This window comes from Rutilus rutilus, assembly GCF_951802725.1.
Source record: "Rutilus rutilus genome assembly, chromosome: 22".
Lineage (NCBI taxonomy): Eukaryota > Metazoa > Chordata > Actinopteri > Cypriniformes > Leuciscidae > Rutilus > Rutilus rutilus.
This window is the reverse complement of record NC_140227.1, coordinates 2,898,932-2,917,510: the sequence shown is the minus strand read 5'-3', so window position 1 is coordinate 2,917,510 and position 18,579 is coordinate 2,898,932. Positions and strand designations below refer to the sequence as shown.

General features: G+C 39.2%; 1 protein-coding gene across 4 annotated transcripts in view; it reads right to left on the bottom strand.

The window, feature by feature from the left end:
- Positions 1 to 18,579, bottom strand: part of lrp1aa (low density lipoprotein receptor-related protein 1Aa) — a 178,581-nt gene that overhangs the window by 15,493 nt on the left and 144,509 nt on the right. For all 4 annotated transcript variants that reach the window (XM_084394815.1, XM_084394816.1, XM_084394817.1 and 1 more), the window contains exons 67-79: positions 18,109 to 18,234; positions 17,344 to 17,460; positions 15,190 to 15,296; positions 13,093 to 13,225; positions 12,183 to 12,305; positions 8,182 to 8,304; positions 6,232 to 6,369; positions 6,005 to 6,136; positions 3,346 to 3,465; positions 2,634 to 2,905; positions 1,620 to 1,798; positions 1,365 to 1,471; positions 1,152 to 1,271 (exon numbers count right to left, since the gene is read on the bottom strand). In XM_084394815.1, the coding sequence (XP_084250941.1) occupies positions 1,152 to 1,271; positions 1,365 to 1,471; positions 1,620 to 1,798; positions 2,634 to 2,905; positions 3,346 to 3,465; positions 6,005 to 6,136; positions 6,232 to 6,369; positions 8,182 to 8,304; positions 12,183 to 12,305; positions 13,093 to 13,225; positions 15,190 to 15,296; positions 17,344 to 17,460; positions 18,109 to 18,234 (1,797 nt within the window). The remainder of the gene's footprint in view (positions 1 to 1,151; positions 1,272 to 1,364; positions 1,472 to 1,619; positions 1,799 to 2,633; positions 2,906 to 3,345; positions 3,466 to 6,004; positions 6,137 to 6,231; positions 6,370 to 8,181; positions 8,305 to 12,182; positions 12,306 to 13,092; positions 13,226 to 15,189; positions 15,297 to 17,343; positions 17,461 to 18,108; positions 18,235 to 18,579) is intronic.

Sequence of the window (18,579 nt, the reverse complement as noted above, 5' to 3'; positions counted from 1 at the left end):
TGTGTGTGTGCAGAGAGAGAGAAAAAACCCTTAATGTCGTTATTTTATAGCTCACGTTTTAGAAAAGTGCAACTTTAGTGATGCATTATGTTAAAAATCTTTCAAAATGTCATAAAAAAGTTAAAATATTGTATATGCATACATCAGGGGTTTTAAACCTTAAACCATAAAAAGATGAACCTTCATTACTTGAAGTACAGTAAACGTTCACTGCTGTGATTGGCTGACATCTTTGCATATTAAATAAGTATTACATGTGGAACTCTATAGAAATCTTTTACTATTTTCTTACTATTAAAGCTGTCGAGATGAACTAATAGTGAAAAGTGTTGATTATAGCATTATATTTAGATCTACAAATGTTGCAGTGATGAGCATATAGCCGATGACAGACATGAATGCAGTGATCTCGTCACTCTTACGACTGCTTTAATCATAACTAAGAGTGCAAACACTGTAAATAAGTGCAGTGTAGACAGCGCCATTGATCATTGAGTCCAGAATAGGGTTGCACGATTAATTGCAATTAACCTGAAATCACTCAAGTAAGTTAGAGTAAGTAACAGATGATTTTCATGCTATTAAGAGAAACAATGTGAAATTGACCGTCTAATCATTGGCTTGATTTACTGACGCATAAACAACAATAAATGATTTTGAGACAAAGAACATCTGACAGTACATGAATCGCTGTATATCAGAAATCACTGATCACAGATCAGGCATTGGAATTAACACGGTTACTTGTTGTGTTGTTGTGGCATTACTGTCGGGTCCATATGTTACAGTAAGAGTCTGTTTGCAAAGACTGCACCGAAATTGCAACTGACATGCCCGAAAAACTGTTCTCAGTTCAGTGTACTGTTGTTTTAACTGGAGCGCTGAATGAGTCGGCAAAAACCGGCATCATAGGATCATAAACTCCTGGATATTGGCTCATTTCGAGATGGAGTGACTGTCAGACACGTCTGGAAGTGAGTTTGATTGAGTAACTGTGCTGACTTGAGCAGCAAACCGCTTCAGACGGTTCCAGTTCACTAAAAAGAACCGGTTCAAAAGAACGATTCGTTCGCGAACTGGACATCACTAATTGTGAATGTACATATATGTTACAGGGCTGTGACATAAACTGTTGAAGTGAATGACTCAACTGTTTTTAAGGCTGGAGACCGCTATGACCGGATCCGTTCCATTCAGTCTGACGCTGCCAATAACCGAGAGTTTAGCATCAGCCCAGTACAGACGCTCATTGAAGTAATCCACAGCTAGACCTGGCAAACAAACACAACAGAAGTCATGTTACGGGTGTTACAGGTGCTTGAATCAGTGTGTGTGTGTGGTGTTTGATTCACATGATGACTGACCTGTGGGCCACTGGATGTTTTCATGTACCAGCGTCTCTCTCATGGTCCCGTCCATCGCTGCCGTCTCAATCTTAGGGTGGTTTCCCCAGTCGGCCCAGTACATGGTGCTTCGGGAATCAATTGTTTACATAGTTTTAATGCAAAGCCAAATGCGTATTTCAAGAGAGTTAACCCTAACTATGAACAGTATAATTAGCAAATACCACTCAAGGACGCATTGATTTGTGTTTAAGACACTGGTGTATCTCTTCTCACCCTCGCTGCGGGTCCACCACGATGGCGTAGGGCTCGTCAATCATGCCCGAGATGAGGGTTTTACGGTTGCGCCCGTTCATCTGTGCAACCTCGATGACATCCCGACCCGAGTCCGTCCAGTAGATGTTGTTGGCCACCCAGTCCACAGCGATCCCACGAGGCATCTTCAGACCAGGGATCTACAGCAAACCAAAGACACAGAGCACATCTCACTTCAATTATTCTCTGTGTATTACATTAGTTACTTAGTTCTTAGTTTACTCTGCGCTGTTACACGATTATGTTTTGCATGTGAAATGTGAAATATTGCTTCATTTATTAAAATGTTTTATAATACAAATCATTTGTTATTTTAAACTACAGATAAGATGTTTTTTATAGTCAATGCCAATAAAGGGTCAAATTACTGTAAAAAAGTCCTTTAGAATATTGCTATTACTTGCTATGAACCCCCATAAATAAATAAATAAATAAAATGGGCAAAAAGTTCAATGACAAAGAGTTTAACAGCATTAGATAAATTATATCAATAAATGAAAATATAAATATATATGATATATTTGCAATTTGCAATTAATCAATTATAATTTAAATGTGTTATTTAATTAAAATCACTGGTTTGAGATATAAAAGAGATGAATGTTAAGCATTATTAAGTGTTATTTTAATATCACTGAGATACTACTATAGGTTTTATTAATATTTTCAATTAGTTTTTATCGCTTTACTTTCAGTTTTCATTTCTAATTTAGTTAAGGTTAATTTGGTTAATTTTATTGTGTTTTAAAAAAAATATATATTAATAAAATAATAATAATAAAAAAAAATATATATATAAAATTCAATTTCAGTTCAGTTCATTTAGTACATCAAATTAAACTTTTTTTATGGTTTTAGTCTTTGTGAACTATAATAACCCTGATATTAAGATCATGAAGAGTTAAGATGTGATGAATCCATATATCAGTACTCAAAGCTGAGGTATTGTTGTGTCACGCGTGGTGAAGCGCTGACCTCTAGATCAGTGACTCTGGAGTCCGTTTGTCTGCGGTTGCGGTTTGAGTTCGGGGAGGCGGGTCCGGGAGACGGCTGCTCGAACGATGAGATCCTGCCCGTGTGCCAGTTGGTCCAGAAGATCCGTTTGGATTTGATGTGCAGGTCCATGGCGTCGATCCGGACGTTGGCATCTCCTTGGAAGGCCTGTTCATATATCCAATTTTGCATTCCAGGATACAAACTCCGAATTTCATTATCATCTGCCACGTACAGAGCTTGTTTGTCACTGCCTAGAAAGACAGATAGGGGGCGTCACAGCACGACAGATACCAGAACCAAATAAAAGCAACACAACACATTTGATTTGACATGGGCAGATTAAATTTCTGTTTGACCGTTTGTAAAACAATTCTCAACACAAACTATTTACACAGAAATTTGTTCTGCTCTTATTTCAACAGACTGTACTTTCTCACAGCATTGCTTATGTTCATGGAAAATTCAATTATGTTTCCAGAGAGTGCACAAACATGTCAGCAAGACTGGGTCGAAATTTGGGAGCACTTGGTGAATACTGTAGTATTCATCTATACTGACACAAAAATGTAAACTATATTATCACACAGCTCTATATAGAAGATATTATAATCAGTAACATCACAATTTTATGAAACTGCTTTGAAACAGTGTGTTGTGACTCGTCTCAACTGCAGTGCTAGTGAGAACGTACTGTCAGCCTTGCAGGTGTCGTTCACTCTGATGAAGTTCTTGGAGCAGCTGCATTTGTGTGAGCCTTTGGTGTTGTTACAGATGTGAGAGCAGATCCCGAACCGCTTGCACTCGTTCACATCTGTTGAGAGAGAAGACGTCATAATACAAGAATGCCAACATGGACTGCACAAAAACATTACGGGCCCTATTTTAACGATCTGAAACGCAAGTATCAAACGCGAAACGCAAGTAACTTTGTGGGCGGGTCTCGGGCGCTGTTGCTATTATACCGGCGGGATAAATGACTCTTGCGCCCGACGCAAATCTAAAATGTGTTGGTCTGAAGTAGCTTCATTACTCATAGGTGTGGTTTGGACGTAACGTGAAATAAACCAATCAGAGCATCATCTCACATTCCCTTTAAGAGCAGGCGTGCTTGTTCCATGGCGGATTGCTATTATAACGGCGGATTTGCCAGACGCACGCCAGGAGCGGTTCACAGCCGAGGAGACCGACGTTCTCGTCAGGGCCGTAAAACACAGAGAAGTGACATTGGGGATGGAGAAACACACCCAAATTAGCTTCGGTTAAACAGGCGTATAATAATTTGGGTAAATGTGTAAGCTAGATTTATGCCTATTTTTTCACATCTTCATGGACACCACAATGATTTCCCTAATGTGGAATATTATGTATGGTTTGCAAAAATGTCAACTGCTGCATCTGTGTAGATGAGAGAAGCAAAGTGTATGTGCGTTGTGCACACGCTACATTGATTATGGCCAAGCATGCGCTCTTAAAATAGCATCTGAATAACGCACCACTGACTTTAGACGAGGTTTCTCCTGGTCTGTGGCGGAATTGTTTTCTGAAACTGCAAAATAGCACCAGGGAACGTTTGCGCCGGAACACGCCTCCTCTTTTCGCTGAACCGCAAGTTCATTCCCTAATTTACAGACGTGCGTCTGTGGAGGGAAAAGTCCGCTGTGCGCGGGTGCAAAATAGGAATGATACATGCGTCGGTGTACAAAGTCAATTGCGCTGGGTGCAAGATAGGGCCCTACATCTATAAAGTGAGTTTCCCACTTGTCTCCACTGAATGATGATACGATGCATTCCAGTTTGATGCAGCTGGTATGGTTGGGTGTCGCAGGAGCAGGTTCTGTTTTTAAGGCTTTAATTTTGTGTTAAGATAATTAATTAAAACTGTGTTCTATTTTTCTTGTCGTTATTGCTGTTTGATTAATATTCCCTAATAGGGATCATTCTCAGAACTTTGGCTAACGTTCTGGAAAGGTTCTCTCAAAGTTATGAACAAACATTCTTCCAGTAACACTAACAGAATGTTTGTTCAAAGTTATCTGGTGTTTAACAATGTTCTCAAAATGTTAGCACAAAAACATTATCTACACATCATTTATGATTTTTTTTTTCCTTCTGAAATGTTTTAGTTGGACGTTCATAAAAGTGTAAAAAGAAAAGAAAACACGATTTTCACGTGATCGGCCATGACCGGCGACTGGCCGGTTAGTCTGACATATGCCGATTTTATGCCGGTCAAATGCACCCGGCATGATTAACATCGCGCAACATCAGCATCACACCTGCAAACGGAACGCAATAGGAAACCTCGTGAATTACGGCCGTTTCACACCGCAAGCGTGAGCGGCGCATGAGCAGCGCGTGAGCAGCAGTGAAGCGCGGGTTTCAGGCGCCGAGTCTATATTTGCTGCTGCTCACGCTCAATAAAAGTGAAAGCACACTTTTGATGGACAAAATAAGTATTATTTCACACAAAAAGTGACCAAAATGCACATAATTTGCATGTCTAGTGTGTTTTAACAAGAACTGGAGTAGGCTATGTCAGAAAATAATATTTATAGAAAATGTACCCATTTAAACTTGTTTTTATTATTCAGTTTGGGTAAAAGTACTATATGGTGTTTTATAAAAAAAAAAAAAAAAAAAAGAGTAAACTAGTCAGAATATACAGTATAAGCTTTCTTTTAACTTTTAATTTCCCACACCAGGAGTAATTTATATAGTTCCATTTTATAGTGATTATCTGTTCACAAAATTTTCTATGTTCTATGCAAAATAAATATTTGTGGTGCTGTAAAGTGGTTCGAAAAAATGAAATCGGAATCGGTTCAAATCGGTATCGGCAGGTCAAACTCAATGAAAAATCAGAAATCAGAATCGGCCAAGAAAATTGTAATCGGTGCATCTCTAAAGAAAACAATGTTAATACTTGTTTCAGAGCGTTCAGAGAACATTCAAAAGTAACGTTCCCAAAATGTTTGCAGAATGAAAAAAATTGAATGTTTCCTTAACATCCACGTAACCAAGGATTTCTTTTTTAAAACATATAAAAACTGATCGTTTTGAACGTTCAGAGAACATTAAAAAATTAAGTTTTCATTACTTAATGGGAACATTAAAAAAACATTCTTAGAACATATTTTTGTTATCTGGGATGTTCATTGAACATTTTAATCTGATATTAGTTAGATATTAGTTAGATATTATAAACATTATAACAGCATAACTTTTGAAGTTTTATCACCTATGGAAGCGTGTGTTTTTACCCATGGGTACATTAAGGTTTAACAAAGAAAAAAAATCAGTGGTTTAGTTTGCTCCCGTCCTCAGTGTGTGTGAGTGTGTTGTACCGGTACCTGTGCAGGTTTGCAGGTGTGTTTTCTGGAAGCCGGGTCTGCAGGAGCAGAACGAGTCGGTTCCGTTCACCACACAATGACCTTCGTCTCCACACACACTGCGGTTCTGACGGCATTCATTCAGACCCGAATCTGTTCAGAGACACACAGCAACACAGATACACACTCAGGGTACCTTAATCTTCTAGTTTTGACAAAAGAAACCTGACACAAAAGAATAAACTCACCTCTCTTGTTGCAGTTGATCTCATCGGAGCCGTAGTCCTCACAGTCATTGAAGAAATTGCAGCGTTGGTTAATACTGATACACTTTCCGCTACTGCATGTAAACTCACCCTTCCCACAGGCCGCAGGCGCAGGAGTTTCTGACAGGACACAGACAAATTCACTTTAATAGAGATTTACTAGCAAAATCAATGACTTCTTCACAGGAAAGGAAATCATTTGTGTCCTCATGACTTAATTAACATGATACTGATCTTAGTCACATTATTTTGTAGACCGTAAATCATTCTAGACTGTAAAGCTGAAGAAAAATATTAATTTCATCACATTATCAATCAGTTTTGTCCCCAATACATTTAAATGGGTTATATTGGGTTATAAAAAATGTGCCTAAATTGTCCTTTTATTGAAATTAAAATGTCGTGCTTTCATTGTCATTGTGCATTTAAAAAACCCTCACTTTCTGTTCAACCCTGTTACACTGTGACATTTCCCCCAACTTTCTGACATCATATCTGAGGAATATAGATCTTCAATAGCTGTCCTAAGGGGAAGTATAATGGTGTCAATGTCCTTTAAAACTTGGTGCTGGAAACGTTCCAATCGCCAATTGATGTTAGCAGAATTCTGAGTTTGATGATATTCCAATTGCTTAGTTATTTCTTTTTGCAAATCATTCTGCCCGTCAACATACAACAGTCTCAAATCTTGATTGATTGTTGTCAAGGTATTCATAAGCTCTCCTTTGACGTTCTGTTGTTCCTCTTTAATTTTTGTGAAGGTTTGTGCAAGGAGTTTCTGGAGTTTAGCTTGATTGGAAATAATATTGGAATCATCAAAATCCCTGACATAGACTTCTCTGTGTTGGGGAAGGTCCACAAAGCTTGGTAGTAAGGGAGGAGAAAGTGCAATATCATGACACAATTCCATATCAATTAAAGAACGGGTTGTAAGATTAATTGAAGTGGGTGGTGGGTCTTGAAGAGGAATGGAAATCTGTGGTATATTCAATAAGGGAACATTTCCTTCCTCAAAATCTGAATTCATTTCTGGATCAAAGAGAGGACAGATAGTAGAATGATTGTAAAGATTTAGGTTCATGAAGAACGCCAGTATCCAATGCTGGTAACATATGGTCATCTTGCAATTTAGGAATATCATCCGTTATGTCAGAAGGGGTAGCAGAAATGTCTGAGACGTCCATTTGAAAAAAATAATTCACAAAAAGATATGTTGGCCTTGCCAATCTCAATATTTTAACTCTGTTATTGAGTACTTTTTTTTACATAATTTTTTTTTTCTTGGCATAAAGTTCGTGAAAAACATTCACTGTTAATCTTGTGGTGTGGTGCAAGACATTTTTGCACTGATCTTAAATTTTGTAACATTCAACCCCAAAACATATGATGTAACGGTTTAATTGTACAACGTACAAGACATGCTTTAAAAGAGAAATACCATGGGTTATTGATAATTATTTTATAATATGCAATATGTGAAGGCCCACCAAAACTGTGTTACTACCAGAATTTACTTATCTATTCTTATCTAATTTAGTTATCTATTAAAATTGTATGTACCCTGTATATAACTTCCATACTGAACATACTGTGACAGGGTTGAAAAGATGTAGGGTTAGTGTTGGTAATGATAAATAACTATTGGTAAAACTAACTACATATTTGGAAGAGGTCCCTCAATGTCTATGGTGGTTACAGCCCTGGTATTTTGGGTGTGACGAGAAAATATCCATAAAAAAGATTTCATGCAACCTTTAAAAAAAAATATATATATATAATACATATATATACTGATATTTTCAGCAAGAAATGGCACAAAATGACCCATAAACACAAGTGATAATGATGTAATTGCACAGGAAAATATTACTTGCAAAAAAAAAAACATGACATTTTAAAATAACTCAGCCAAGAAAAGTGGCAATTACTCACGGCAGTTGAGTTCATCACTGTTGTCTCCGCAGTTGTCAACACCGTCGCATTGTTTCGACACTGGCAGACACACTCGGTCATTATGGCATTTGAACTGTCTGGTGGGAGGACACTGGAATCTCTCTGAAACACACAGATTAAAAACACACTGATCTTTCTTGATGTGAAGAGTCAGATCATTGTAAATAAACAAACTCCTGATGCAAATTAAGGATCACACGTCTGCATTACATGTGTGAATTTTTATTTTCATGGCCATATTAACAAGTTGCAGCATTCACACTGTATACAGATGATAAAGTCCGACACACAGACGTTCAAACTTGGACTCTAAGAGTGCCGGTTTTGTGTCTTTCCAGCTAACATAAATATGTTCTAGGAAAGTTTTGCTGATGTTACCATTACCTTCAATTGTGAATATGTTATTTCTAAATGTTGCTGGTCAAGACTGGGGACCGGCTCGCCGCCCTCAGCAGCCTCCAAAAAGGCCAGACCTCAGGACTATCATCTCCAAAAAGATGTAGTCCTGATGGTCTTGCGGCCAGCCCAGTGGGGGTGGCCCTCCTTGGGATGGGGAGCGTAAAAATAAATCAGCCCGGCCCTTCCTGGCACCCCAACGAAACCTTTGTACCATCCTAGCCATCTCTGGTGTTTGGGGGGGCAGCAGTTTCCGGCTAAATGTTGGGTGTTCCGTTGCTTCCTGTTGTTGCCCAGGAAATGAAAACACCCAAAATCCCCCAAGCGGGAAGTATCAAAATTGGTACCCATTTCAGAGTACTTGGCAGCATGGAAGCTACTGCCGGGTATATCTACGTGAGTCCTAACGACAGTAGAACAAGGTTACAGGATCCAGTTTGTTCACCATCCTCCATGTTTCAAGGGTGTGGTTCCCTTGAAACCGGAGCAGGCGCACTTACTGTCACAAGAGCTGCAATCTCTTCTATTGTAATGTACCTCATCACATATTTTCACATAGAAATACTGTCACAACACAGGAAGTTTCTGAGGTTCGCTTTCGAGGGGTGAAGCTTATCAATATCGGGTTCTTCAATTCGGCCTAGCTTTATCACCCCGCACATACACAAAGTGCATGGATGCAGCACTGGAACCATTGCGACTTTAGGGCATCCGCATTTTGAATTACACAGTTTCTCTGGTGTTTAGACTCAACGTCAACAAGAGCGTTCTCTCTCCTACCCAGAGAGCGACATATTTAGGAGTCGCATGGGATTCGATCACGATGCAGGCACAGTTGTCTCCTGCTCGAGTCGAGACCATTCAGAATACCCTGAGCAAAGTCAGACTAGGCCAAGATCGTACTGTTCATCAGTATCAACAAATAAGATCTCATGACATCTGCGCTCACGGTGATCCCTATGGGCCTTTTGCATATGAGACCGTTTAAGTTGTGGCTCAAAGCCAGGGTATTTCATCCAAGGGCCAATCCCTGAGGGCAGTTAAGGGTTACGCGCCACAGGCGATGTTTATGTGGCTCAGACCCCAGTTTCTCGCCTTGGGTCCCAATCTGGGAGCGCCTTGTCATCGCAAAATGCTAACGACAGACGTGGTCGTCCAGCCCACGGGGTATGGGAGGCTCATTAGCTCAACTGACACATCAACTGCCACGAGTTCATGGCTGTATTTCTGGCCCTGAAATACTTCCCCCAGCAGCTGAGGGGCTGCTGTGTCCTAGTGCGGGTGGACAACACAGCGGCAGTCTCTTACATAAACCAACAGGGCAGTCTGCGCTCACGCCGCATAAATGGGCTAGCACAGCAGATTTTTCTATGGGCTCAGGACAAACTCCTGTGACTCAAAGCAGTCTATATCCCTGGGCATCTGAATGTGGGAGCAGATTTACTGTCCAGACAGAGAATACCAACGGGAGAATGGAAACTCCACCCCGAGATAGTGAAACAAATCTGGGAAAGATTTTACGAAGCAGAAATGAACCTTCGCAATGTCCCATCTTCTTCTGTGGGTCTGGAAGCGATGGCACATACATGGTCCAAAATGTGCCTGTATGCGTTTCCCCCGGTTTTTCTGCTCCTGGGAGTTCTAGCCAGAGTTTGTCAACAAGGGTCTTGCCTCTTACTGATAGTGCCACGTTGGTCGAACAGAGTCTGGTTCTCGAAGAAAATATCTCTCCTCGACGGCTCGCCCTGGGTGATACCGGAAAGGAGGGACCTTCTGTCTCAAGCATTGGGGACAATATTTCATCCCCGGCCCGAGTTGTGGAACCTTCATGTTTGGCAGGGTTTATGTGGCGCTTTATCGGCTTGCCACGCCTTGACTGATGGGGTTCCACTCGTGAACCATCATCTGCTCGCCCGCTTCGATTGTTGGGCAGGGCAACTAAGGCCTCCCATTAGAACCAAGATCCCTTTATGGGACTTAGCTATAGTCCTTGAGGGTCTGGTTGAGACCCCCTTTGAACCTCTAGACTCTGCGCCTGACAAGCTTCTGACTCTAAAGATGGTTTTTCTTGTGGCAATCACTTCTTTGAAAAGAATTGTGGATTTGCAGGCTCTGTATGTCTCACCATCCAGCTAAGACTTTGCCCCAGGAATGGTGAAAGCAATTTTGCATCCTCATCCTGACTACCTGCCTAAGGTTCCTTTCTTTCTGTCCTCCACAGTTCACAACACCGGATCAGGAGAAACTTCACAGACTGTGCTCTTCTGACCTACGTCCACCGCACTAGCCAGTGGCGTAAGACAGAGCAACTATTTGTTTGTCATGGGGGCCGTAACAGGGGGGCAGCCGCCAAAAAACAAACAATTTCACATTGGGTGAAGGATGCTATTGCCCTTGCCTATGAGGCGCGCAGTCAAGCTTCGCCAGTAGGCATCAGGGCTCATTCTTCCAGGGAGGTCGCTTCTTCCTGAGCCTTGACGGGGGGTGCCCCTCTGCAGCGCGTTTGTGATGCGGCAGACTGGTCCTCTCCGCACACATTCATAATATTTTACAGTTTGGACATTCATGCCACTCCGGGCTCACACTTCCTTGAGTCAACATCACAAGCTCATGTCTGAGACCTTTTTGCGTGCTTGTGAGTGTTTGTGACTACACAACCATGAGGGGTCCAGACACCCCCAGTGCGGCATTGTGGGTATTCTCGTTCCCAGAGCGCTGAATCAAGCACAGCATTGAGAGTAGTTTTTGAAAGGGACCTTCTGGGGTTACTTGACTGTAACCCTGTTCCTGAAAAAGTGGGAATGAGATGCAGCGCTTCATTGCCGCACTGAGGATGTCCCAGGACTGCTCTTCAGACAAAATCATATCTGTCGATGCACCTGTGGCACATGTAATTATAGCCTCTGATGAGCGTGCATTCCGATGACGTCAGTGTCCGAGGTTATAAAACTTCTAAGTCAATTTGACGTGTTGCACACATATTTCAAAGCTGGTCACAACAAAAAAAGTGTTCCCAGAGCGCTGAATCAAGCATCTCGCAGCATCTTGTTCCTGCTTTTTCAGGAAACAGGGTTACAGTCAAGTGACCCGAGACGTTTGCTTGTTTTGAGTTATTTTGCTTTCAACTCTAAACGGTTCTCACACTTATTTCAGACTAACGATAACTATAGCAATAAATACTGTATATATTAGTTCTGTTTATTCTAAGCATTTCTATAAAATTAGAAAGATTTTTAAAACTATATCTTTATCGTTTTCATTATAGTTTTTATTATCTGAGATTTTTTTTATCAAGTTTAAAATAAAAATAGGAAATAATCGAATGTCACGAAATATCTTTGATTTGTGAAGTGTTTAATTCACTGAATTATTCAAAAATAGGCATTAGTAGATGGGGATTTAATATTTAAACCATCTCTGCTTTAATTTCCCTTTTACTTTTACTATGATATAAAACAACAAAGCCTGATGTAAGATTTGAGTCACATTGCCCAGCCCTATGTATCACAGTTCAGGTAAGTATTTCTGAGGGATTCTAAGGGGAAATAAAGTGCTAATTGAGTTGAAAAAATTAAACTACTCACTGCACACTTCTGGGTTCTCGTCTGAGTTGTCTCCGCAGTCGTCCTCGCCGTCACACATCCAGCCCAGCGGCTTACACAGAGTGTTATTACACTGGAACTCATCCAGGGGGCAGAATCGACCCACTAACACACAAACACACACACACACACACACACACACACACACACACACACACACACACACACACACACACACACACACACACACACACACACACACACACACACACACAGTGTAACTCATCTGTATTCATTCCAGCACAACCGCACAGCAATTACCGTGTGTGTGTGTGTGTGTGTGTGTGTGTGTGTGTGTGTGTGTGTGTGTGTGTGTGTGTGTAAAACGCTTGGCAGAGAATCTTCAGAAAGGCCTCCTTGAATACTAAAACCCTCTCCAGACAGTCTCATCACTCTAATTAATACTGCAGGCACTGATTTACAGTATGGGTAATGCTGTTGTTTAAAGGAACAGTTCACCCATAAATCAAAATTCTGTCATTATCAAATCTGTATACTTTGAGTGTTTTTCTTTTAGCTGCTCTTTCCAAAAACAACAATAAAAGTATTCCATACAACTTGCAGTTGAACTTTAACCAGTTAAGGCAACTGAATCTGGACAAGAATGTGGGCAAAATGCAGGAGATTTTTGCAAGTAATTACCTTTTGGTCTGTTCCTCACACAAAGATATATTGTATGACTTTAGGAGACATGTAATGTAGTGCACAAATCGTATGGAGTTCTTTCATGGACCATGACAAACGTGGGTATGATAAATTATCATTATATGGAAAAGAGCTGTGAGAAGATTCTTCAAAAAAGTCTCTAAAACAGCATACAGTCCAGGTTTGAAGGAACATAATATTGCTGTAGTTTCAGTTTAAAGTGAACTCTTTCTTTAACATGTTTAACCTCCAGTGTCGCAGTTCTCCTCGTCACTGCCGTCCATGCAGTCTGCATCAGCGTCACACCTCCAGCGGAACGGGATACAGTGACCGTTCTTACACTGAAACTGGTCATTATCACACTTCACATCACAGCCGTTCTGCAAAACACACACAATTCATACTGCAATGAGTGTTTGCCATTCATGAGGGTCATCATTTATGACAACAGGGCTCGACAATAACTGCCCAATGCAGAGGTGTCAAGTAACGAAGTACAAATACTTCGTTACCTTACTTAAGTAGAAATTTGGGGTATCTATACTTTACTGGAGTAATTATTTTTCAGACGACTTTTTACTTCTACTCCTTACATTTTCAAGCAAGTATTTGTACTTTCTACTCCTTACATTTTAAAAATAGCCTCGTTACTCCTATTTAATTTCGGCTTGTTTTTATTCCGGCTTGTCGTCATTAAAAAAAAAAAAAATTGGCCAATTACACAAACGGTTTAGATCTGAGTCCCGCCTCCTGAATACACATCGCTAAAATGATTGGCGTTGTGGTGTCTTTCTAACTTGTGAGAGGCTGTAGTCACATTTGGTTGTGCGCAGCGCCAAAAGTCCTCCGAAGTAAACCTAGATGCGGTAAGCGAGGGAGAAATCGGGGCAAATCGAGAGAGAGAGAGAGAGAGAGAGAGAGAGAGAGAGAGAGAGAGAGAGAGAGAGAGAGAGAGAGAGAGAGAGAGAGAGAGTTTTCCTTACATTACTTTTACTTTTATACTTTAAGTAGTTTTGAAACAAGTACTTTTATACTTTAACTTGAGTAAAAAGCTTGAGTTGATACTTCAACTTCTACAGAAGTCTTTTTAAACCCTAGTATCTATACTTCTACCAGAGTAACCCATACACAAAAGAAATATATTTTCTGGATATGTTTTGGAATATATGCACATATTTGAAATTGGCCCAATAAATATATTTCATACTTATATTTCATATATTTTTGTTATATTTCAGAATATATTTCAATGTATTTTTTTCTGTACGGGTCCCCAAAAGTGTCAAAAATATATGTGGCATATATTCCAAATACATTGAAATATATTCTGAAATATAACAAAAATATATGAAATATAACTATGAAATATATTTATTGGGCCAATTTCAAATATTTGCATATATTCCAAAACATATCCAGAAAATATATTTCAAATACAATTCTTTTGTGTATGGGAATGAATGTGAATACTTTTGACACCTCTGGCCCAATGGCCCGGGCCAGTGTAAACGTCGTTCGTTCGGGACAGTTGAGGCAACTGTCTGATCGGGCCAGTGCTGCATCACGAAAGTTTATCATTTGCACATGTTTATAAACCTTGACAATTTAAATATTCAAGCGCAAGAAGACGCGAAAGAGAACTAGTGTGAGAAGATTTGTGTCCACACATGCGAAGTGCGCACCCAGAATGCATATGATGCGAATGATAAAATGAGTTCTCTTTCACGTCTTCATGTGCTTGAATGGACATATTCACACAAAATCGGTATCCTAGTAAACAAAGTCTGTTATATCTTAAGTGAACATAAACAGTTGAGAAATAAAACGCATGCGTAACAGTATATTGGATCAGTGCAGCTCTTAAAGTGACAGCAGCCTAATAAACCTGGACAAAAAATAAATCGCTCACTGCTCTTGACTGAATAACTTTAGTAACTTTAATACGGATTCATCTATATTAAATTTATACAGTGAAGACTATGCAGTGCTATTTAACATCTGATTATTTGTTTTCTCTACCTGAAAATTACTGTTAGACTTGCCTGAAAAACATTAAAAGCAATGTTTATTTTATTTGTTCTACTGTATTTGTGCCATTTCGAAAATTGATTATTAGCTCTTATTTTATTACTGAAAGTATACTTGTCTTTAACAATATTTTAAATTTAAATGATTTTTTTGGTGATTAAAAGTTATGGGTCAAAAACAACAAAGACAGAAACTAGGCCTATTTGATTTATTTATAACTTTTTTTGTGGTGGGCCCTTAGAAAAAATCTTTAGTGTTGAGCCCTGGAAAATCTGCTGAAGTGTGTTTTCCTGCACTGAATGGTTTTGTGACGTACCTCATCAGATCCGTCAGCGCAGTCATGGTCTCCGTCACACTTCCATCTGCCAGCAATACAGCGGCCACTGGTGCAGGCGAACTCACTCTCAGAGCACTTCCTGGGCACTGACACGCACACAACACAAACCTCCAGAATTATTCTATAGTATCTTGTCATATTTTAGCACACAGTCGGGTGAATCACACAAAACCAGTCAAAAACATGTCCATGTCACATTTCACTACATAATCGAAAGAAAGAAAGAACAAATTATATTTAGTATAAAGTAAACAAAGCCTGTTGTTAGTGTAAAAATAATTTTCCATTGCGACTTTATTTTTTTTAAGACAATAAAGCACATTTTCATCCTAATTCTTAGTTATAGTGCAAAAATAAATCTCATTCTCATTACAGTAATTTTAAAAAAGATGTATTAATTATTGAGCTCATACACTACTTTCCAAAAGTTTTTTTAAAAACAGTAATATTGTGAAATATTATTACAATTTAAAATAGCTGTATGTGAAAAAATTGTAAAATGTAATTTATTTCTGTGATCATTACTGCAGTCTTTAGTGTCCCATGATCCTTTAGAAATCTTTTTTTTTTTTTTTTTTTTGAAATTAATACTATTTTCAGAAATTACTCAATATACAGCAAACATCTCCTCACTATCCAGTAGCTGCCTGTCCCCTGAACACACTGTAAAAAAACGCGGTCTCTGTAGACAGCCCAGGCTCCACAAACGGCAACAAAAACAAACTGGCCCAGCCTGGACCACGAAACATAACAAACAGTGTTCCAGCCAATAACCAACAAGAATGATTTGGGGGAGGGGACAGGATGAGGAGGAGGGAGGGTCGAGCTAGCCTCCATTTTGTTTGACAATAGTTTGAACGTCAACAAGAAGTGACGTCACCCAACATCGCTTAGAGCACCTTTAAAGGGGCGGTTGATTATGATTTCACTTTTCTAACTTTAGTTAGTGTGTAATGTTGCTGTTTGAGCATAAACAACATCTGCAAAGTTACAACGCTCAAAGTTCAAGGCAAAGGGAGATATTTTCTTTTAACGAAATCGTTTTTTAAGGACTACAACAAACGGCTGGTAAGGACTACACGACATTCCTCCCAGGTTAGTGACATCACCAACCCTAACATTTACATAAACCCCGCCCCCGGCCACAAGTGTGTTGTGCTGCTCGGTCCGATCCACTTTCAACAGCGTTTCTCAGAAATCGCTTACTGCACATTTGAGTAAAAAAGTATCACAGTAAATCACAGTAATAATAATCTATTGAGAATCGCCACTGACAATAGTGGTAACTACAAATAAACTGAAAACTAAAAGGTCTGAAAAAAATTACAATGAGAAGTTTAGGGGGGAAATGTGCTTCATTGCCATCACAAATAATGTCACAGTCCAAAAAAAACCCAACAAGCTTAATTTTCTTTCAACAAAATGTAATTTTGTGGTGAAATGTGGCCTGGACTTTTTTTATCTTGTGATTCACATCACTTCGGCTGGAGAAGCAGGGGATTGTAGGTGATATGACCGGAGACACAGGGACAGATGGAGGTTAGGGTGTTTTGGGAGCAGCGGGGAACAAATCAAACTCAAATCATAACTGCTCAAAAACTGCAGGAATGGGCCGAGACTGCCGAGACTGGAAAAGGCTCAGTAATACATTGTCATTGGCTTTGATTATCATGATTAACCGTTTAGTTTTAAACACATGTAGATCACAATCAAAAACGATAGATACCTCTGGATTTTTATGCATATTAACATTTAGTAAAACATTCAAGCCTCCCTGTCATCAGCAAGCAGCCACTGAAGGAGACGTTTCAGGACTGAAGGACATTTGAAAATGGAAACCTACCTCTAACACACATCAATGTGGCAGTGTGAAATGAAGAATAAAAACAAGATGTAGACACGTAAATGACTGGACGAAACGGAAACATGCACGAATGAAAAAAGCCCCCTTGTTCCTTAACAATGTGCTCATAAACAAATAAATGAGAATGGCAACGATCAGGTTTTTGGGCCAGTGTGAATTTGCTCATTTCTGTTCCTGCTGTCATCGCTGTGGTGATGTAACATGAAGCGTGTCTATGAGTGTGTGCCTGATGTTCACTTCACACACATCAGTGGCCGGTGGAAACCTACCACACTTGTCCTCGTCCGAGTTGTCCCCGCAATCGTTGTCATAGTCACACTGCCAGCGGCCGGGGACACAGCGGTTGTTTTTACAGCGGAACTGATACGGCTCACACGTCCTCTCATCTGCATATATAATCACAATATTAATGCTGTTTAAAACATAATAATGCATATATATATAAATGGTCTACAGTAACTCTAAAACTTTAAATTTATATATTATAAGTTACTATAATAAGTTATACTATACTATTATAAGTTTTAATAACATTCAAATCTTCTTTTTTTTTTTTTTTGACCAACAGTAATTTTTTTAATATAAATTATAAACTACATTTAACTAATAAAACTACTATTTTTAATTAAATTTAAAACTTTTACATTTTAATTTTACCAAAATAATCTTTAATGAGCAAAACTATTATAAGTTTTAATCACATTCAAAACTTTTAGGTTTAATTTTAAATTTGACCAAAATAATCTTTAAAGAGTAAAACTATTATACATTTTAATTACATTCAAATCTTAAAAAAAAAAAAAAAATTTTTATATAAATATAAACTGACCTCGACAAATAAAATTACAATGAGTTTTAAATCACATTCACCAAAATAATCTTTAATGAACAAAAACTATTATGAGTTTTAAATCACATTCAAAACTTTTAAAATTGTATATTTTAAATTTGACCAAAACAACTATAAATGTGTCTAATAAACAGAATTTGTAATGAATAAGTTTGAAAGGCATGTGCTAGTGTAGTATTCGCACCGCACTCCTCTTTGGGCTCGTCCGAGGAGTCGCCACAGTCGTCCTCTCCGTCACACTTCCAGCGCGCGGGGATACAGCGGCCCGAGTCTTTACAGCGGAACTCATCCACACCACATGTCATCTGAGCTGCAGAGAAACGAGAGAAAGAACTGCGGTGATGCTACTGTTGAGATTAAAGGGATAGTTCACCAAAAAATGAAACCCAAGTAAAGATGAAACGCAAGTAGACTGTGTTTGGCCGGAAGATGATGGACAGATGCACTTTCATGATGGATAGATGCACTTTTATGATGGAAGGATGCACTTTTATGATGGACAGATGCACTTTTATGATGGAAGGATGCACTTTTATGATGGATAGATGCACTTTTATGATGGATAGATGCACTTTTATGATGGATAGATGCACTTTTATGATGGATAGATGCACTTTTATGATGGATAGATGCACTTTTATGATGGATAGATGCA